Consider the following 23,751-nt stretch of genomic DNA (forward strand, 5'->3'; position numbering starts at 1 on the left):
GCAACAAACGTGTCACTGAGAGTAAATGGCCAACAGGAGCCATCCGAGGAAATATCCATCAATTTTGAAAATTATTCGACAGCTCGCGCATATCATCGATTGTTAAGTTTCATGGGTCGCGATCAAAATATCGATACTGGATTGCAAATATCACAACTAGATTTTAATAAACTTTATCCTATTTATTACTTTTCCTTGGAACATCTCGATTTGATAAAGCAATCCGTCGTCGATATTCATTTCAAAGCTAGAATTCGAACAGGAAATAATTTATATAAGGTATTCGCAGTAATTCTCAGTGATAGAACAATGTTCCTGGAAGGCATCAGCGGTAGAATGAGAGTTATCGATGCACCCGTAGAGAACATGTAATAAATTCTAAATTTAGATTAAGTGATTATTAATATGCCATACGATCACGTCAGCGTAACTCTGACCCCGGGTCAGGTGAAAAAACTTCATGCAGCAACAACAGCGCGACGAGGTTTAAGTTTAACCTTAAAAAGTAATCAACTTCACGGTGGACCTAACAAACTATCGTTAACTAAAAATCAACACGGACATTTCACCAGAGCCAGATCAGCAAATACTGGTATTCGCTTGAATCTCTCAATAGGAGCAATCAGAGATATGATCAAAGTAGGTGGTATTTTTCCATTGGCTGCGCTTATACCTGGGATAATAGCAGGTGCAAAAGCATTAGGATTGGGCGCACTTGGAGGGATAGGTTCCGCAATAGCAGGAAAAGTTGTTGGAAGAGGATATCGCAAAAAAAAGGGAGGATTTCTCTCCCCCTTCTCTCTTCTAGCAAAAGTGCTGCAGACGCAACAAGGATCCGGCCTTTACCTAAGACGACCCCCGTACGGATCCGGGTTAAGTCGAGCTTACCAACCTCAAATTTAGATTTAATCAGTGAAGCAAAAAAAAGGAAAATAAAATTTTTCAGAGGCGTATTTATGCGAGATCAACTACCAGATAAACCAAATCCCACCGAGACAGGAATAATAAATCTCGATGAAAATTCCGGTCCTGGCACTCACTGGGTTGCCTACGCGATTAATCCTCGCGAAGTTATTTACTTCGACTCATATGGATTAGCACCGCCAAATGAATTTATCAAATATGTGTCAAAATTAAAACTTCCAGTTTGGTATTCAACACTTCCAACACAAACATTAGCGGATCCACCAATATGCGGTCCAGAGTCAATTAATGTCCTTGATGCAATTTCAAAATCATCCAATCCTTATCGCAAAATTTTATTTGAATATACCGTAGATAAATATCATGGTTGACATTTACGGTAGATCTCTCTTTAGGAAAGAAAAAAAAGACGCAGTCGACATCGATACATCAAAGTTTGCAACCAAGAGTGATATTAACAATCTTTTATCACTGTCAGAAGTTGATCCTGGTGAAGTTGCTGTATTTCAAAATGCAGAAGGGCGATTACAAACTAGCAACGTTAAAATAACTGACATAATCAAGCGAGACGAATACCGCGATCACATTAGTCAGTTTACTCGCCAATCGGAGATGGTATTAAAATCTATTGCTGATATCGCCGATATTATAGCGAAGTTACCCCTGAAGGCCGATAAAGCATTACACGACGATCTTCAGGATAGAATGACAAAAAGACTTAACAAACTAAATAACGACCTTAAAAAACTTGACGATATTTTAGCTAAATTTAGCAAAAAATTTGACGAGAATATAAAAACATCCATTGATACTTCCTCCGCATCAGATCAAGCATCACATGACGATCTTAGCGAGAAAATAAAAAAAATCAACGAGGAAATTACTAATATTCTTGCCGAAATTAACGAAGTAAATATCTCGATGAGTCAGAAAATCGATAAAACATCAATCGACGATCTCAACAAAAAAATAAAAAAAATCAACGAGGAAATTACTAATATTCTTGCCAAAATTAACGAAGTAAATATCTCGATGGGTCAGAAACCATCGATCGACGATCTCAACAAAAAAATCAACGAGGAAATTATTAAACTCGGTAATGTTGTTGTTCCTGAATTTACCAAGGGGATTAACGCGATGCAAGTACAAATAAAATCCATCAACGATGAAATTAACGTGGTACGTGAATTAGCGCGTCAAAAAGTCGATACATCAACGTACGACGAAAAAATTCAAGATTTAAACACGAAACTTCTTGCTGCAACAGCAAAGATTGACCAATCCGTCGATAAAACTGGTCACGCCACTGACGTAAAGCAATTAGGTAAAGAAATTGACGATATCAACACAAAAATATCGTCAATGAACCTTGGAAGATTATCGCGAATTTCGATACCAAAGGAAGTAGAAACAAAAAATATTGTCTGCAATGTGCCATTTGTGTTTAAGACATACAATTATAATTGGGAACCTAAAAAAGGTATTCTCGGATTTTATTTCACCGTACCAATTACCGGCGTATATCGAGTATATGTTATTTCCAAGATAAAGTTTAAAATAAAATCGAATAGTGAAATTCATGAATTCTACCCCGGATTTTTTATTATTTCTATAGAAAAAAATACCGGCGTACTCTGCGATCTAGAACCGCCAGATAGAACCACCACAGGACCGGTGGATTATTTTGTAATTTTCGAATATTTATCGGGATTGGAAACAGTTGGTATTCCAGGATAAACATGATAATCCCGTAATTGTTATCGTAAGATACTAATAAATGACCGCATCTGATTACCGTTACAATCAGGCGCGATCATGGCAGGATTCGTTGCGAAAACAACTTGACGATTATCAAACAAAAATAAATAAATACCAGCGCAAATTAGTTATCATTGATGTTGCAGTGTACGCGGTATCAGCTGTAGTTGCTGGTGCAGGAATAATTTTATCCGCGGTAACAATGATAGCGCCAATCGTAGCAACAATAATAATCTCGTCAACAACAGCAATCGCGGGTGTTCTAAATATCATCGCGAAAAAAATATCATCTTGCACAAATGAGAAACTATATTTGTACAAAAACAAACTAACTAAGGTAAATGACGCGTATTCGAAGTTATCATTGTTACTTTCGGAGAGTCTCAATGATGGTATTATATCCGATCTAGAATTTTCTGCAATGATCGGTATTTACTCGGAGATTGAACAAATGAATATTAATAATGTCCGATCTAGCCCAGATAGTGACAAACACGACACCGCCAACAACAACGTTAATATCGCTAAGTTCAACGAAACCCGAGTTTAGCATTAATTTCTCAACACCAATCAGCGTCAACGAAATTGCATTAACACAGTTGCGTGTCTACAACAGCTGGCCTAATGTTAGATCAAAATCATTCGGTAATTTGATGTCAAATAATTCACTAGTTTTTGCAAATAAGAATAAACCCGATGGAACACCGGATTGGATCGTTGTTGGTATACCAACGGGCAGTTATGAAATTGATCAGCTGAATAATGAGTTTACCACTAGAATATCAAATTTAACCGGCGATGCTACTCCGGGAATAAAGATATCTTCACATGATCCAACATTATCGTCAATGATAGAAGTGAAATCACCGTACATGGTAGATATTTACCAATCATCGATTAGAAATATATTAGGTTGGCCCGAGGTCGCACCTCTGGTAGAACCAAAGAAATCGGATGTTATTATTCCAGGTTGGTATGATGAAACCCTTCCAGAACTACCGGAACCAAAGAAATCGGATTTTACAACCGACGAAGGATGGTATGGAGATATCAAACACAAACCTTTGATCCACAGCGCCATCAATCTCATGAATAACCACAAAATTAACCTAGTAATGTTCGCTTTCACTTTTATTAACGAAAGAATTCTCTCATGGCTGCCTCTTCCTAAAATCCCCCCAGATGTGAAAATCTTCGACGCTACCCACATTAACAGGATAATAGCCCCCATAGACGGTATCTTGGTAAGAAGAACCCTCGACGAGTTTATTCAAGAACACGAATCACAATTAAATTTATTGCGAGGATCATTTCATGAATGCATCCTAAATAAATCAGGTTCATGCAGCGAAATTATAAAGCATGTGAAAATTTTAAATCAACTTGCGAATGATATTGAATATTATCATGATATGTTTATTCGGGCGATAGTCGACGATATATCAATTGCCGACTATGTTCTTCCTATTAGCAAATTCGAGTTGATCAAGAACTCGGGTGAGAAACAAAAATTCATGAGAGTATTTGAATTAACCGAGGAAACACTGCCAAATTTCAAATTTCCCAATTCTGATTTTGATGCGATGAGAAAATCCGTCACTGATACCATTGATGATTTATTTCCGAAATTACATGCCTCATGGACCAAAAAAATATATTCAGAATTGATTCTCAAACACAATAATGATCCTGCCGGGCAAGGGCGGCATATCTCGCCTGGTATCGTCAATATAACGGAAGTTATCGCGATTTATCTTCACGCGGATGTTGTCGAGGGTAGTTACAATGTTGATGCGTCAGAGTCAAATCAAGCCCATCAGGGTTTTATATTGTATTCATTTTCACCTAGCGCATCTCCTGGTTATTTGATAATCAAGGAACCAATGAATCCGTTTTACCTGCGATGTCATAATCGATTTTTATCAAGAATAAATTTCAAACTAACGGATCAGAAAGGAAATTTACTTGATATACGCGGGGAAACTGTGAGTATCAATCTTTTGGTGAAATCATAAATTTTCAAATCGCAAGTGAATTTGTTAAATCTGTCTCCGTAAGAAAAATAGGCGAAAAAAATAAATAAAAACCAGGGGAATATTCAAAATTAATCTTTTTTTTTGTTTTGCAGAAATTATTCAGGATATAGATGATTCCCTAATTTTACTTTCATCGACAAGTTTTTTCAGTTGCCTGACACGCGAACTTGTAATTTTTCGTGATTCATAAGCGTCTGATAAAATCAATCTAGCATTTTCTACTAGCATCGATAATTTAACAAAATCCTCGATGTGATTATCGCTGACTGTCGCAAGTGATTGATATATCGCGATTTGGATTTTCTTTATTAATTTATATTCCGACGGCAGCGTATATTTATATTCAAGTTTTCCTTGAACAATCATTTCAAATTCAGATCGAATTTTATTTGTGTCTAACTCCGATGGAAGATTTATCTTTTTCTTCAGATCATCAATCGCTGCAATGATGTCGTTTATTATTTCTTCGTCCATTATATTAATTTTGTAGTATTTAATTATTCTTCGTCGTCGTCATCATCATGATCTTCGTCATCATTGAATATTATTGGTACATAAGAGAATCTGATCCACTCGCCGAGATTGTAGGAAAATGTTCTGTGAATTATTCCCTCCGCTGCTCGCCACACCGATATTACATTAATTTCATAATACTTTGCAGCAGCATTTATCGACTCAAATATAATTTTTTCATTTGTTTCTAGATTTATCGACTCAACTGATTTGGCATATTTCGGATACCTTCCAGAATTACCTGAGGAACAATTTTCACTTTGAGTCACAGCTCGAAGATTGGAAAGTTTGTTGTTGAGTTTATTTCCATCGATATGATCTATAACCAAATTATCATTGATGAGTCCATGAAAACATTCGAATGTAAATCGATGAACGAAGTAATGTGTGTTTCTTCGTATATTATTTTTATTGATTGTAAATCTGAGATATCCATTCATATCAACAAAACCAACAAAATTCTTTGTTCTGATGTGTCTGACATTTCCATCCTTGGATGCTTCGTAACCATCAATGATGGGATGTGATTTATATTCACTCATGGGAATCGTTGATTTCATTTCCATATATAATATTTTATAAGTCTAAATCATAATTTGCTTTGAAACGATTAATATAATCTTCTTCACAAGAAATTACTGATAAAGATTTCTTTTCATAATATCTTCGTAACTCACGATATTTCTTTCCACCACAAGAAAAACACAATCGAGTCTTTCCTCGAATGCCAACTTGGCAAACTAAGCATCGTTGTGGTCCTTTGTTACCTCGTCGAACTTCGTATATATGAGCGCCGCAATATTCACCTCTGCAGGATTTGTCACATGACTTTGTTGATCCGACTATTATCCATTTGCATTGCATATTATAATTTAAACATTTGTCTAAAATATAATAATGGATTTATTTGATCTTGATGAGGCAGAATATATTGTTCCTGAAGTAGATCGTGCTAAGAAGGAATTCTTTGATGATGGAGCGATTCATACCTGGTCAACTTGGAAAACTAATTTCGTTGATGCTACGATGAATCTGGAGCGAGCAAAGAAGATTATCGAACACATAAAATCTGAACACAAAGAGGAGCGATTTATCTTTGGAATAAAATTTATCGCACAAATGCCCGATGACACTTGGATTATTCGCGATAAAAGAGATCCAGTACGCGGCGGTAAGAAAAATGTTGTTCTTGATAAAAATTCGAATCCGGGATTGTTACTGGGGATTGATGGTCCTTATTACGTTAGAGCTTATCCTTCTAGTGCTGTAGTGTATGGAATTTATCGGCTGAATAATAATCCTGATGCGAAAAATTTACCTGCGATGAAAGAATCTCCGATGATAAATTGCGTGGCTGAACGCGTTATCGAGCATATGAAAAACGCTTGTCGTGGATCTGGTCTGACTCAATTAAGACTGGATAAAATTAATTTATGGGCAAGGACGGTTACTGATGGTGCATCGATTGATGATGTTGCTGCGCTGAGCAAGAAACTTAAATTTCCTATTACGGTTAAAACGTTATCGGGTGAAATATTATATTCGTCACCGTATAAGTCTCGAGGAACACCAATCGAAATTGTTGATCATAATTCACATGCGTGGAGTCAGTCGGTAATGATATTTCCACGAGATCGTGTTGTTAAATTTTATCCCGTGGAAGAATCCAAAGACAATTCTGATGCAATGTTTAGGTTTATCAAACTATTAGCCAAGTCCGATCCAATATCGATTTGGTTATTTTCTAGCGAAGAAAGATACGATCAATTTATCTTACCACGCGGAGATATTTACCGAGATGAAATATTACACGAAGCGATGAGAAATATCGCGGAGAAGTATTCGTCAAATCCAGATCGATTACTGACAAATTGCTTTACTGTTCCGTCTGTTGCTGCTCATGCTGCCAGAGAAAGAAATTCGTGGAAACCTACAAGAAATGAATTTCTCAATGATATTCAACTTAGTTGTATCGAATACGGCCATGGAGGATTATGGAATACCAAATATTATTTCGAGGATATGATTTCCGTTGATATGAGCGCATGCTATCCTGGAAGTTTCCTTGGATACGGCGATTGTGCAGATTACTTTGCTAAATTCGGTCATCCCACCAACGAGATGACTAGAGTTGCAATTAACGGACCGTTACCCGATTTTGTCATGACAGGATTCGCTAATGTTACTTCGTTTGAACTTGCTGAAAATTTGCATAAAATTTGTTATATTTGGTTTGGTCGGCATTTATCTCAGCGAAGATGGGTCCCTACGGTATTATTGAGGTATATGTTGGATTCGTCGATGTTAATATCATTGACGGTAAGTGAAGCAATTATATCGTATAGAAAGCAGACCGAGGTGTGGTTACCCACGGATTGTGAGAACGCGAAAGATATTGGAAGAAAAATAATTGGTAAATTTACTCAAGGAGGATCAGTTGATCATAAACATCGCCATGCTAGGTTATTTATCAATGATGCCGAGGTGGATTTTATTATTGCTGATACAGTATCGCGCGGAATATTCTGCAACAGAGAAAATATTATTATTGATGGAGAAAAGTTAGGTACCGTGATTAGTTATCTTGATGGAGAGTCAGCACAATATACGCATTTGAGATCGTCAATGCTAGCTTATGTCAGTATTAATTTACTGTCGATGATAAATAAATTTGCTGATATCGCGGTAAGGGTTGCAACGGATTCGTTTTATATCGATAAAAAATTCCAATGTAGGTTGGAGAATTTAATCGCCGATGGTTCATGGGGAACCTGGAGAATAAAGAATGAGGATATTCTAGATTATTGTGAAGACGCTGATGTGGAAGATTGCAATAAGTTTCATAAAAACCAATATGATGAAATATCAACAGCAGCATCCGCATTCGATCCGATTTCACGAAATAAATTTGTTTACATGAATGGTCCTGGCGGTAGTGGTAAAACTACACGAGCAATAAACTTATTTTCAAATTCTGATATGATCGTGTTAACTCCAACTCACAGACTAGCAAGAGAAATAAAGCAGCGTGGTGTTAATTCTTGTACTTATCACAGTTATTTCAAATATAGTGGTGGATTGTGGGATCCGGCTCGAATGGGAAACAAGTACGTTAATAAGATTATAATATTTGATGAAATTTGCACAGTAAATTTAGTTATACTAAAATCATTCCTAAGTTGGTTGGAAGAGAAAAACACCGCAGTAATAATGTGCGGCGATCACGGCCAACCTGATCCTATTGATGGCGAATCTCCTCATAGATGGCTTAGAAATTTTGTGGATTATTATGAAGAGATTGATGCTGATTATAGATCTAATGATATTTTACTGACCGAGTTTAAAAAAATGATTCGATTACAACCGAATAAGTTTCAATGTGATGTGATGAGAAAAATAATTGATGAGACTCCGATGGATAATTTTCTAACTTTGTGGCGTCCAGATCATTTGATCGTTGCTAGCAGAAAAATTATTCGCGATACTATTCAGGAAATGTTATTCAAACTTCATTGTGAGAAATTTCCAACATTGCAGGTTCCGTTGTGCTACAGGCCAGCTGATACTAGGAAACAAAATATTAATGTTACTTTGCCATGTGGAGAAGAAAAAATAATGGTTTTAAATGATATTATTTTCGTTGATATTAATCTTGTCAATGATGCGATAAACGCAGAAAGATCACCGTGGAAACTCGGATACGCAGCAACAATTCACTCGTCACAGGGATTGACAGTAGATGGTCAAGTTTGGATTGTCGATGATAGAATTTCCTGGTCAAATTTAGTTTATCTGGCAGTTTCTCGAGTAAGAAAATTATCTCAGTTGGGTAGGATTAGATTTCACATTAACGAAGATGGCGGTAATTGAGTATCTTTTGGAATTACTTGTAGTTCTTCTTTGGTAAATCCTCGTTGTGGTGCTAGTGAATCTAGAAAATAAATTGCTGGTCTTCCTGATGATCTTGTTACTGCCGATATTTTATGTGTTGTAACACTCCAGTTTGGATCGGTTGCTCTTTTTCTGCCACCTTCGGCCTCGCCTTCTTTATATAAATATCTAACCGTGACGCTACCTAGTACCGGTGAAATAGTAGAATCTCGCTTTAGTGGTATTTTTGTCTTTGTAATTGCAATTGCGGGTTTCATTGATATTGTTCGTGTTACTTCGTTATTTAGTGCGTTAATCACGTGAGGTAATCTTGTTACCCAATCGTGAGATCGTTTATCTTGGATAAATTCTCTCGCGTACTGATATCCGAATAATCGTTCTGCAAGAGTTTTATTGAATCTCTCAACGATAGCTTGATTGTGATGAACACCTACAATACCGCGACGGATTTTAACATTATTCTTTTTCATCAGTGAAGTAACCGCGCCAAGAAATTCTCGACCTGGATCAACCTGGAGAAGCTTCGGCCATGTTAATGGAGATCGTGAATAGATTTCGCTAAACGCCTTAGCAATCTCTGTTGCTGTTTTATTCGATAACGGTTCCGCTTCCTTGTATCTGCTAGCAATATCAACAACCGTCAACACGTATTTATATGTGACTCCGTCAACGGTATCGTAAGGAAGAAACATAAGATCAGCCTGATGGACTTCATTAGGTACGCTGACAGAGAAACTCGCATATGATATTTTCTTAGGCGGAGGAAGATAAATTTGCCAGACCGCCTGCCTCGATAGCCACGATTCAACGACAGATTGCTTTACTTTTGCTGCCTTGGCAAGTTTGGCTATTGCTGATTTTCCCTTCCAAAATCCTCGCGGAGAATAATATATTTGCTCCATTATAAATTACCAGCACCTAGTACTAATTTACCTTTCATTGCTCCTTTTATCAACCAAGTTGCCAATTTCTCTTTGAAATTTTTATCAGGAATAGCATCTATTGCGTGAATTAATTTAATATCAGCGAGATGTCTTTGTTGTAAATCTCCGCTGCGATATGCAAGATCGTGATAGTAGCATGCGTTATCGATAGCGTTTACTGGATCCTCGCCAGGATTTGGTTGATTATTATCGTTAAGTCTTATATCTAGCCTCGTGCCGGGTCCACAGTAATTATATCCTGGTAAATGTTTCTCTCCGGGATATTTCGCCCAAGGAGCTCCAGGCAGATTTGTTAAGGAGGTTGCGATGTCTCCTCCGGTTCTACTTTTTTTTTTACAAATCTAAACTTAATTGTCTTGCAAACTTCACATTCTCCCTTGATTGCATTTCTGTTGTTGCGTGTAACGACTTCGATTGGATTTATCGTAGCAGTTCGAGTGCGACACTTAACACAATATGAATCCATAATATTCTAATAACATGAATGTAATTGATTTTTCAGCCACAAAGAAACGCGAGAAAATGAAACATATCGAGGCATTACCAAATTCGATTAGAATGATAATCATTGGACCATCTGGTTCTGGAAAGACGCAGTTGTTACTAAATTTGATAATGAGATGGCTAAAATGGGATAAGTTGTATTTGATTGCACCGTCCGTAGATGATCAACGATGTTATAAAGTACTAAAGGAATTTAGCGATAATACTGAGGATGGCACAATAGAATTTATAACGGATATTAATGAAGCTCCATCAGTGGAAAGTTTAGACGGTGATGCTAATAATCTTGTTGTTTTCGATGATGTGATGCTGGATAAGCAAACTAACCCAGCTAGGATATTCTCGCGTGGCCGACACAAGAACACCGATGTGATTTACGTGACGCAGCGATATACGCAAATTCCAAAGGTGATTAGAGATAATTGTAATATTTTATCGGTATTTAATGGCGTTGATACTCACACGCTGAGGAATATTCATCAAACTTGGTGCAATGGCGACATGGATATAAATAAATTCAAAAATTTCTTCAGTCACGCTCAGGCAACACCGCACGGTTTTGTCACAATTAATCTTCATGATCCACGTAGTAGATATCGTGTTGGTCTTGATCAAATTTACTCATAAAATTGCAGCCCAAATTTGCAATCACAAATAAATTTTACAATATCCCCCCCAAAAAATGCTGCTATTTTTTTTATGCCCGAAAATGCAATTTTGGGGGAGATTTTGCGGATTATTTTTCGTAGGAGGTTTTATTTTTGAATTCTGAGGCTTCTACGGAGAAATGTTTGGTGGGAGGCTTAAATTTATCTGAGCCACCTGGTCTGTACGCCTTCCCTGCTGCTTAAAAATGTTTAAAAGACCTATCAATCTGATTATCAGCTACAAGTTAAATGAAAATATAATTAACCAAACCCTCAAATTGAGAGAGTCTTTGTGTGATTTGGATTGTTTAACATAGCTTTAACAATTTTTCAGTCATATCACTATGGTGTCTGCAGTGTGGCAGTTTATAGTGATGTTTAGCACTGGGGCATAATGCTACAGACATGTAGCATCAAGTCCCACCTAGTCACATTATCCTGACACCAGGCCGACCAGTCCTAACACTAACCTCTTAATGCTTAGGGCCAACAGAGACAGTCTCTAGTACCATTTTTATAAGTCTTTGGTGTGACTTGGCTGGGGTTCGAACCCGTGACAGCTGCATCTGAGGCAGACACCTCTAACAACTTGAGCAACCAAAGTGGTCGAGAGATTGAAAGAGAGAGAGAGAATTACCAAGGACAGATGACTACTGTGACACATGAATTCAAGGCATGGTTGGACTGGTAATATTGGTGCCCCAAACCTTACACCTCTAGAAATTGCTGACAATTCATGTTTTGGGGTCTTGGAATATGACAAAGAGAGTGGCTAGTCTCAGAATGATGGCAATTTTCCCACTTAACTCAGTTTAGCAATAAATTTAATTCAGTTTTTATGGACAATTATGAAATCACATAAAATTTCCAGCATGGTAAGATCCATGGGTAGACCTGCAATCTACAGACTATATTCAACTGCTTCTCAACGTGGATTTGTATGTGAACAATTACAAAAAATTCCTGAGGATACACAATTACCACCACCTTCACTTCTATGAAAGCAGGACACCAGCACCCCTACGTCGATTACACTCAAGACATGTCAGCATCACATTTTCGCACGTGTGACTGAGACTACTATTAATTCTATCCAAGGTAAATTGTCATGGATTATTATTCGAATACTGCCACATTACTGTGTTACAGCTCACATAATGATTCTGTTGTTTCAGCATCATGATAAATTGAAATTCAAGGTCAAAGTCATGTTTTTTTGTTGTCAGATTGCTGATAACCAGCTATTTATTTCCTTACTATATAATTGCAATTGCTATCAGTGGTTTCCTGCGAGTTTTTTGTTTCTCATTAATTCCTTTAATCTCAACTTCAATATTTTGTTTGTGTGTGTCTGCTGGGCAAAAACATAATGGCACAGGTAAATCTAAAAACTTTTCTTTATGTAACAGAAATAATTGTTGCTGAAGTGTATCATGAACTATCTTCCGACTTGCAACTATCAAATAAGCAGGGTTATAAAAATCATTCACTGTAGTCTCTGGAATTACTTCACACATTATCTCACACTGAATCTTATCTGGCTGCAGTCTGATTAACTTTTCAAACTCTTTCAGCTGTTCATCAATAGCTCTATGATCATCAGTTATTTCCTCATAATAGTCTAAAAATTTGTTCAGCCATTCATGCATAGATAATCCAACAAAAGGTGGTGGCTTACCACGATTGCCACACATGATAACAGCAGTATTTTTTGTCAACAACCAATCAAGAAACATTTTTGAATACCTCCACAGACACTGTACATATCTCATCCCAGATAATAATCTTATGGATATATTTCTCACCATTCACTCAGGAGTCCATGCATCCCCCTTCCATTGGAAGAAGCTGTGATATGTATGAGATTTAACTCCTCGTTCGTTCAGTTCTCTGGTGATTCTATGTGTGGGAGTCAAAACAATCATATCAAAATTCCAAAAAAGTTCAATCCCATGTGTTGTTTTACCAGAACCTCCGGGTCCATTGAGATAGACAGTCTTATGTCTCATGTGTTGGATGTCCAAATCACTTTAAGTATTCAGAACATTCACCCACTCCAAGAAAACTTCCAGGATAACATGCAACCATATCAAATAAGATAATATCCTTAATATCGTATTTAGTATTCCATATTCTGACGTGTCCATATTCGATACAAATGCAATGGACATCTTCAAGAAATTCCAACTGTTTGGTTTCCATGAATTTTCCTTCTGAGCTGCGTGGGCAGCAACTGATGGAACTGAAAAACAATTACTGAGTAATCGTTCGATAACATCAGTATCATTTGTGTCTTTCAATGCAAGATTTTTCATTTTGTCGTGAAGAGATTCTGTACGATAAATATCTCCATTACTGGACCATTAGGCCGTACAAACTGGTCATAGGTCAGATTCTAAACTTTGAAACAACCACACGGATACAGGGTCACTCTTACTGATATTGCTGATAAAATCAAATATATCAGCATTAAGTCCACCCGTGTGCGTTATGATCAATAATCTCTACCAAAGCTCCATTTATCTTTCAATTCATACAAAATCTCTCTGGTTAGTGTCTTTACCTTTATAGGGAATCTTAATTTTTTTCCAGTTAGCAACGTCTTTGACAGATGCTCTGGTATCTTTAACTATTTCTGCCCACTCATTAATTTTTTTACATCTTAGATCTGTTAAACCATTTCCAGGCATCGTGTTTGTGAAGTGTTCTGTAACTCGTTCAGCAAGACAATTCAAGCGAGAAATTTTCATTGGCAGAGGGTCAATGACGTTGGGTTTATCATTCAGCGGATATATTGCATAAACTGCCATCATAGGATATGCTCATTCATAATATGGTGTGTTGATACCAGTCATTATTCCTGTGTTCATTTTTATTTAACGTGAAAATATTTCCAGTGTGGTGTAATTGAACAGGGTCATGTTTGTCACAGATAATCCAGGTGTCATCTACTTCCACAATAAATTTTATTCAAGATAATTAATAACTGCTGCTGCTCACTTTTCATTCATTGCAGCATTGATGACAGGTAGATACTGTAAATGTTGTAATGACGAATACTGAGAATATGTATATGCCGGTAACCTCAGCGTCATGTTTAATGGATTTATTGAGTGGTTCCCATAATGCTGATCCAGATGCTACTGTGTATACTACATCATCAGTGCTCTTTTTGATTTCTGAGAGTTTAATGCTGATAACTGTTGGCTTTCCAAAGAAAGCGTTTACATGATTAAAATATTCAGATCAAAATGTGGTCATTCCATCAATGATTGTCAGTAATGAGTTCATCATCGGAATTTTTCTATCATCAGCGTATTTATTTGTGGCAGCATCATAGTTTGATTCTGGTTCTCTAAGACCAGTAATTGTATTATCAGCCATATTGAGTGAACCAGTAATTGTATCACAGGCGGATAATAAATGATCATTGATCTCAGTTCTGATCGTGGGACTGTTGCTGTATATGTATCTTTTGTTGCCACATCATTGTCTGATTTTGGTTCTTTCACACTGATAATTTTATTTCTGCTCATGATGAGATCGCCATACATAATATATCCAATTCTTCTGATGCGTCCCATGATTGTTAAAATCGATCCAAGTTTTTAATTTTGCCATTCTTAATAAACACTACTAAGTTATCTTCTGTTGCATCTGGAACTCACAGAATAATATCTGTCAACGGGATATTGCACGTTTTTAATCATCCTTGTCGATCCTGAAGAAAAAAAAGCTTCATTTTGGTCCGCATCTGCAAGACCAAAAGATTGGTAAAGCTCGTCCTTGACCTGGTCAAGGGTTGCATACTTAGATAATTCACCTTCCTTGAGGTTTGAGACCCAGAGAATGTCTTCCAAAAATATCTACCATTGTATATTCACCAAGGTCAGATTAAAATGACGGTGGATGGCTATACTGTCTGGTGGTATACTTGTGCATTACTTTATTGGGTGGTGGCATTGATGATGACACAGCATCGAGTACAGTAAGTACTTTGCAGCCACATATCGGCTGATCAGTTATTGTCTGTGTTGGTAATGTTAAATAGGAAATTGGCGGAATGCTATGTATTCCAGCATCAACATATTTTATAAATTCTTTTGGTGGCACCAATCCATATGAATCGAAATAAACAACTCCATGTGGATCAATCGAGTATGCAACCCAGTGAATACCTGGACCGAACTTCCATTTAGCTTAATGATACCAGTCTCAACACGGTTTTGTTGTTTTGCTAATTGAGCACGCATAAAACACCTCTGAAGTTTTTTATGTTTAATTGTTTAGCAGCATCAAGTAAATCAAAATTAGACCTTTCCCCCTGGATTGACCGTACCATGAATGAGGAGTTCCTGGCAGTCTTAGACCTTTCCCTTTTTTTTGGAATTTTTTAGTCCGTGACCTGTTGCTTTCTTTAATGCCATCCCAGTGGCAGTTCCAATAGCGCCAAGTGCAGCTGCTATTGCAACAGCTGGGACTGCAGCAGATATCAATGCTGGTATAGCTGCGAGAAGTGGAAATATACCACAAGTCTTGGCAGCATCTTAAATGGCACCCACAGACAGATTAAGTCATATGTTGGTCTTTAATCGTCCAATGTCATTGAAGTTGACATTCAGTCAATGATAGTTTATTTGGACCACCTGCGATCTGTTCTGATTTCAATAATATTTTTATTCCTGAATTCTTTTTTGATACTGATTGTAGCTTTTCAATCTGACCAGGAGTCAGATGACACTAACATGATGATATGACATTATAATATCATGAGTGATTCAATTAGTGATCACGAGTAATCCAGTTACATATTTTCCAGTGGGGCATCAATGATTCTCATTCATCCACCAACACCTTCAAGCAACATTGTTTTGTCTGAGAGTATGACAGCGATTACTCAATAACCACCAGGAATAGGTGGTGGACCAGATATGGCAGCAGGTACTCGTGCTACATGAACTCGGAAATGTATGTCAACAACTGATTGTTTGAACAAATCCAATTGTTCCAGTGAGAAATAATAGAATGGATATAATGTTGTGAAATCCCGCTGAGATATCTGCAAACCAGAATCTACATTCTGATCACACTCCATAAATGCCATCAACCGATGATAAGCATATGCAACATGATTGTGTTCAAAATTCAGTAATATATCTTCAGAAGGTTCTTGGTGTCTGTTTATTCTCAAAGAAACCTCACTAATCCCAAGTGTGTCAAATAACATTGGATTTCGTATTTGAGAATCTACTCTGGGATTTTCCTGAAACGTGATGAATGTGTTGTGGTGCTGACAGCCCCTGCTGTAATGCTATCTGCCATGTGAATAACCCAACATCATTACTTTGAATACTGTCTATGGTTATTATCAACCATGATAATGTTGATTTACCACCTTGATCCATGAAAGAGAGCAACGGTTGTTCTTCGGCCAGTGATGGAGTTATTACTGGCATCCACAATGAAAGTTTTGTTAGTGTTATTTTACCTGCATCAATGTCAGCATAGCTGCCAACCTTCCAGGCTCACAATTAGTGAAAATAGGGATAAAAAGTCGTGAATTTGGACATGAATTAGTGAAATGTACCATGACAATAACTCCATCCACTCTGACCGTCAATACTACACTATATCAGGTTCGCAATATAAAACTAAAACACTACATATATGCAGAAATATTTATTTATCAAGACATGATACTGTGGCAGACTTGAACTTCTTCAACTGATTGATCGTGCATTTGTTTTCTAAACAGTTCAGACTTCTTCCCTACTGTTGATCTTGGTGACTAAAATTGCTGACAAATTTTCTGCAGCTAAGGAGGCCCTAAAGTCTTATTTTTCCTCACTAGAGAAAAAACTCTTTTGCTGTCACTGTTGCTGTGAGGAATGCACAGGAGCTGCAGCACCTTTGGTTCTTCCACAGGAAAATTTGGAAACGATTTTCAAGTCCGGCAACATTTGTCAGAACAAATGTTTAGCATGGTCTCCAGCTGATTAAGGTAGATTGTGCTCGACAAGAAAACTCACAAATAATGCTTCAGCGTTGGTAGCCTGCAGGTCTTCCGCCGATGGTTTAAAATATTCCAGAGCTGAAATCTGCATATTCTTAATTTTCCCAACTTCTACATGTTTTTTGCAACCAACGTGCTTCTTCACATCGTCTCTGCGATGGCACACTGAGTGCAAAAAGCATGATGAATATCAATGTTTAATGGCAGAATGCATGGCCAATTTTTGATATATTCCAAATTAAACTTCACTTTTTGAGTAATACATTTCTTTTTCCTTGGTGGTGAAGACATTTTCAAGATCTTACATGCGATGCTGAACGGTAACTCAAATCAGTGTTGGTGACACATGCGTGGAGCAAAATTCCGGTTAGGTCCCTGTTTCTCTCAAAAGCATTTGTGAAACTACTCTTATACATATAGATTAAAACAGGCTAAAATGCTTGCTACCAGGCCAACTGTACTAATCGTCTGTAGATCTACTAATATCGCAACCAGCAGTACCGGACCGTTTCGGAAACTGCGAATATCACGACTAGTGCTTAACGGGAAATCGGTTATTTTATTAAAGATTTATAATAATTGAGGATTGGAAAATTCGTGAATTTTTGGCTTGGAGCGTGAATCCGTGAATCGCTGAAAAAGTCATGAAATTCACACCAAATTCGTGAGGGTTGGCAGCTATGCGTCAGCAGCATGCCATATTGCATCGTCTGTAGTTTTCTAACAAGTACCACTGTGTGTCTAGCACCAAATACAACTTTTCTAACATTTCTACAGAATCCAAATATATGTGATAGTGGAATCACACATGAAAATTCATCATCACCGTTCAACACTGATTGTTTAAATTTTCATTCACTGATAGTACTGCGCTGATAGTTGCAGCCCCTATAGCATCTCTTACACCACCTTCTCTTACATTTCTGTGTTCAGGCTGATCAGTTGTATCCTTTGCAAACATCATTGATGGACGAGCTGATCTCGAGTAATCATCGCTGTATCTTGTAAGGCCAAGTATCATCATGGCAACATCAACATTTTCCAGGCATGATTCAATATTTCTTCCATCGATGATATATGGAGCACTGTTAAATAATGCAATGACGCCATTATTAACAAAACCAACTCAATCACTAATTCCGTACGCTGTATCATCTGCTTTCAAAAGCCTACTTTCGATCTCAATGAATGTCTCAGCGGGCAGGAAATATCTACTTGTATCCTGAACTTGCAACTCAATTCTTCCTTGTGCATAAGGTACATGTGCATGTGCATCATAAGAATAATACTGATAATCACACACAGATTCCTCTCTGAGAACTGGTGCGTCCATGTCAAATGTGGAATCAGATACACGTTTAAACACCTTTATTATACTTGTTATTGTCTAATACGAAGACCACTTTCTGCTATCAGACTAGCAGTTATATTTTTTTCTTTTACTGACAGGGGTACACCAGCCAACTCTGCTAGTTTTTAATTTGCAGCTGGATTAATTATTTTATTAACATTTGCTGGCATAACTTAAGTGCTGGGTAATTTTAATGGTTGAGGTCAGACTGCCTGCAGTCTGTGTATTAATCGTACTAGTCTATCCTTGATTGCTGAGAATGCTTTACTAGCAACATCACCAATAACTTTATTAAAATCAACATCAATAGCTTTCATTCCCAGTTGCTTTGCAACTGTTTGTGCTTTTGGGGCTATCCTTCTGAACCCTGAACAACGTCACAGAGTCCATCTCCGTAGGTAACTTTATAGGTTGGTAATCGCGAATTTATCACCCTGACCATGATCGGTCCAAGTTGAGCATTATGTACGATTATCTTATTTTCTTGTCACTTATCTAACTGTATACCCTTTATCACTGTGGTAATCATCGACGATTTCATCAATAAGGGACCGATAAACATTAATATTCATGATACCGCCTGTAAATAATCTCTGACAAATAGCAGCTGCTTCATTAATGATTTCTGGGGAATTATTACCAGCTTGTTTTCTGCCAATCAAAATTTCTAGTTCAACATCAGTGAGGACATTATTGGGACATGGAGTAATAAGACCACTTCCACTGGTACCTGTACAAAGACCACTTCCAGTAGCTCTGAGAAACAGAACTTGCATCCTACCATTCTTCTTCATCACTTGTTGCTTAGCCTGCTTTTTTCTTCCCTGCTCTTAATTCCCTTTCTGGTTTTGCTTTTTCAAGTTGCTGCTTCATTTCTTCTTCTTTCTTGCTTTGTTTGTTCAGTACTCATGTATTGCATTATTAAAAATGTAAAACTGATTAACATCTTCTTCAGACCTGATCTGCGGAGTATCAGAATAGACATGATATATATCCCTAATCCAATCGTTATATTTCAGAGTATCAACATATTCGGGTTTTACATACTTATCTCTTTCATGTTTTCAATCATACAAATCTTAATTGGTTTGGGTCTTTGACAGCAGCAATACCTTCAGGCGTAAATTTATCTATTATTTTGGTTCTGGTTTTTGGTGGTTCAGGTTATAGTTGAACTTCAGGCTGTGGTTGAGGAGGTTGCTGGGGTGGTAGTGGAGTTGCTCGAAGATGGCCAGCAATATCAACAGGCAATGTTTCAAGAGCTTTATGTACTGCCTCAGTTGCTGTAACAATTTTCTTTGTTGGTTCAACAATTGTTCTGTACCTTCTGTAAATTCCACCTGAGACTCCTGATGTGCTTGTAGTTGATGCTTGACAGAATCATGGATGGGGAGATATTTCTTAATTGCCACTAGTCACTGTGAAGCTAGGTTAGCTGTATGAGATTCCATATTTAGCATTATTATTGATATAATAATGATTTAATTACACCACACTGGAGCAGCAAGGAGGGTGAAGACAAACACTGAGTGTCAAGGTGGGTAAACCAGTACGCATCAAATACAAAAATACAAACAAAAATGAGCTAACCCAATTAGAGAGATCTTGGTATGTTAAAGGCTTTGGTTCAACATTACTGACCTGTATTTTCGTTTTTCGTAGGAAGCTTTATTTTCGCGAAATAACCCTCCTAAAAAAGTTGTGGGATTCGGCCTCCCGGATGCTCCTTTAGAGACTTTGGCCACAGCTAGCATGAAAATGTGGACAGAGGCACACTAATGAATTATAGTTGACAGATTCTGGTATTGTCCCTGATGAAAAGCATCAAGAAGGGCAGGGGTAGGAAAAGAAATCGCAGGGACTTGCAATCCTGTGCTCAAAATGCAATACTGAGATGGCGACCAATAAATTACAAAGAGCAAATAATTATTTCTTTGCACAAATACTTCAATCCATGAGCTTTTCAATTATGAATTAAAAAAATTGGTAGTATTCTGTAGATCAATCTCTTTGACATATATACCATAATATCAGTACCAAGGTTAGGTCTATCATTCCTAAGTGCTTTTTGATCATATGATGATTATCCTCAACACCATTATCAAGCAATTATATTAAAATCATCGAAAATATGCTTAAAATACTGATGAAATATTTCTAATACTGTAAAAAAATATTAAAACTTTTCTTATTAGCTTCACCACAGTTACTGAATAAAACAGTAACCTGAAAATAGGCTCCAACTGGAAATCTGCAACATTTTAAAAGTAAATTCTTTGGTTTTTGAAATGCTGAATAAAATGTATTAGCAGTGGACAGGGATACATCCACTGATTCAAAATTTGGTTCCAAATGGGCTACAAAAAAGGCAACATTTTTCTTGTATTTTTCAAGGATCATGTATAATTAATCCACAGGAATTCTGCATTTATGATCTTCAGATCAGTACCAAAACCGACGGCATGGCATATAACTTCGTCTAACTTTATACCTTCCTCTCTAAGGGGAAAACTGACACAAAAGTCAATGTAATACTTTGTACTGAAACAAAAGCGGGTTTGATTTTTGGGCATTAAGGCAAAATGACAGAATTGCCTTCAAGCCTTTAACCTCGTACATTTGACTATCACAAGCATTTTATTTACAACTACCCTTGTTATTTTTTATCTTTCATGTTGAAAAGGGAAATCAGGAATTGTCCTCAATACCTTATATTGGGATCAAAAAATATAGGCTTTGTTGATGATCCACTTGGTGTTCTTTGCCTTGGGGGACCTAGAGGACTTAGGGGGACATCATTTGTCGGTGGACATGACTCCCCTTCATTCTCCATGTCATCTCATGTATCATGTGAAATACTGACTTGCCAGCTGTGATGGTTGTCTGGATATGAAGTATAGCAGACTCTTCACAACTGATGGCAGTTCTGTATAAACAAACATATTTAATGAGCTGACTTAAACTGAAAGATAATTTTTCTTCCAAATATATTTATAATTGTCGAAAGGTTTCAATAGGATTAAACATGGTTGCAAGCAGGTACTATGCTGGCAAACAAAATCATGAGTTAATTACAGTGGTGTTAAATAATGCTTAGAAAATATAGAATTTATGCAATATTTTTTGTCTAAATGATAACATCATTGAATTTTCTAAAGCACCAGAGTTATTAGTTTTGACAAATGATAATAATTATCCCTGCATTAAGCATTCTTTCCATGTTATTCTGTCAATCTCCTATGCATATGACTGACCAGTCATGATTGCAGGGTGTAATTCCAAATTTCATCTTTCCATTCGAGCTAGACAAAAGAAATATTGGCTACTACTTTCCCAAATGACTTCTAAACTACAGAAAATTATATAATTATCATTCCATCTTTGTCTCTTGTAAGGAAAAGAAGCATTATTGTAATTACCCCCCCCCCCATTTTATTATTGATATTATCTTGGCTACTGCTAGAAATTTTGCTGTTGTGACAACCTAGGAAGTAATTCTATACACAGGAAGAAGAACTAAATAAAAGTTCTAGTCACAATGAATTCCTCTCTACGTTAAAGAAGAACATGTAAAAAGAAACAGAAGGATTTATTTTCATTTAAATATGTAGAATTGATGCAATATTATGAATTTATAAAGTTTAAGTGCAATTTCAGAAGAGAAACCTTTTGGATAAACAGTATCCAAATTATGGATCAAAAGTTTCCTCTAATAAACATTCCATTTCGTAATTAATAACAGCAATTGTCATAAATGTAACATGATCCTAGTCTCAATTCCTCGGGTTTTGTTTCCATCATTTGGAATATCATCCTTTTTTGACCAGAGTAGAGACTGGAGGACATCAGAACAGGGAAGGAGTAGGAATTATGCAATAATAAAAGGTATGTACTACAAAATATAAATTAGTTTTACCCCCTTCCCCAAGTACGTTTAAACAGCAGTAATATGTTTACCTGTTATTACTGCATTGCTAAATTAACCAGCCAGATAAGAGGTTAAGCACCTGAAGTCAAAGTAAATTGACCATTTGCATCGATTGGGTTCTCCACTGCAGACTAGAGTGTGGCTTTCTCAATTTTATGGGCTGACACAACTGGGCCTAATGCATACATGCAATATTACTTGTGTGACATTGATTGAATGTAGAACAAAGAAAAGGTGGGCTTGTCCACCAAAAGGCCAGTTTCATGACATCATCCAATAAAGAATGATTAAGAAAAGTCCAAGATACAACAGCTCTAAGCTCATAGGTTCTGATTCTCATGAAAGAAAGATCTCTTTTATTGAGAAATTGATAACCTCTTTTGATAGTCAAAATAATCAGCCATGAGATGGTGCTTTCAGAAATATCAGAGGTACCTTTCAGAAGGATAAAGAGATGATTTCAACAAATCTTTTTCTTTTAGCTTCAGTGAAATAGAAATGTAAGGCCATAACCAGACAAAGCATATCTCAGTCACCCAAAGATGCAGTTGAGACTGGGGTTTTCAACAAGATAGGAGCTTCAACTGAAAAGGCATTAATTTCACTCCTCACTACCAATGCTAGACTGTCTTAAAGGTAAGGCTTCTCAAAGGAACTTCACTTTATGGTTCATAAAAAGGTTTAAATAATGACCAAACACATTAACATACCTGTCAACGTTGCAAAAGCCAAGTAGGGAAATTTAATAAAAAAACGGAGATTGGGACCTAAAATCGGACGTTTTTTGCAGCATGTTTTCACTAAATGTTGACCATCTTTTTAGCTCAATATGCATGAAATTCTCAAAGGTGCTGTTTCTCACTGTGATGTGCCTTATTTTCCCTCAGGATATGCCCTCTTAGATATTCTGGTAGCTGTGGCCAAACTGCACGATAGCTTAAGGTTAGTCTTAAGTAAACAAGTAAAAAGGCCAGTGTGAAATTAACAGTTAATTCTTATCATTGTAATTGTCTTGGAAAAGAACTGGCCGTCAGATATATTTCAACGGAAGATGTTCTACAGTGTGTTAGGTAAGCACCAGCAATTGATTGGCAAATAAAAGATGCCCTGTTTTGTTGTAACTATTGGTGATTAAATGTGGTCTCAAGCATACACATGTGGCAACTATTTTTCCACACATTTTCTTATCCCACATTATTTCCTTATTGTCAACTCACAAGGACTTCGGCATTGTTTACTAAA

General features: G+C 36.9%; 1 protein-coding gene across 2 annotated transcripts in view; it reads right to left on the reverse strand.

Annotated features, from left to right (window-relative positions):
* Positions 1-23,751, reverse strand: part of LOC149787824 (uncharacterized) — a 122,452-nt gene that overhangs the window by 93,373 nt on the left and 5,328 nt on the right. For both annotated transcript variants that reach the window (XM_089974044.1, XM_089974042.1), the window contains exon 2: positions 21,290-21,507. In XM_089974044.1, coding sequence (XP_089830170.1) covers positions 21,290-21,414 — 125 coding nt within the window. In that variant the 5' untranslated portion in view covers positions 21,415-21,507. The remainder of the gene's footprint in view (positions 1-21,289; positions 21,508-23,751) is intronic.

The sequence above is a fragment of the Sinohyriopsis cumingii genome, chromosome 11 (assembly GCF_028554795.1).
Source record: "Sinohyriopsis cumingii isolate HCF-2022 chromosome 11, ASM2855479v2, whole genome shotgun sequence".
In the NCBI taxonomy this organism is placed as follows: Eukaryota; Metazoa; Mollusca; class Bivalvia; order Unionida; family Unionidae; genus Sinohyriopsis; species Sinohyriopsis cumingii.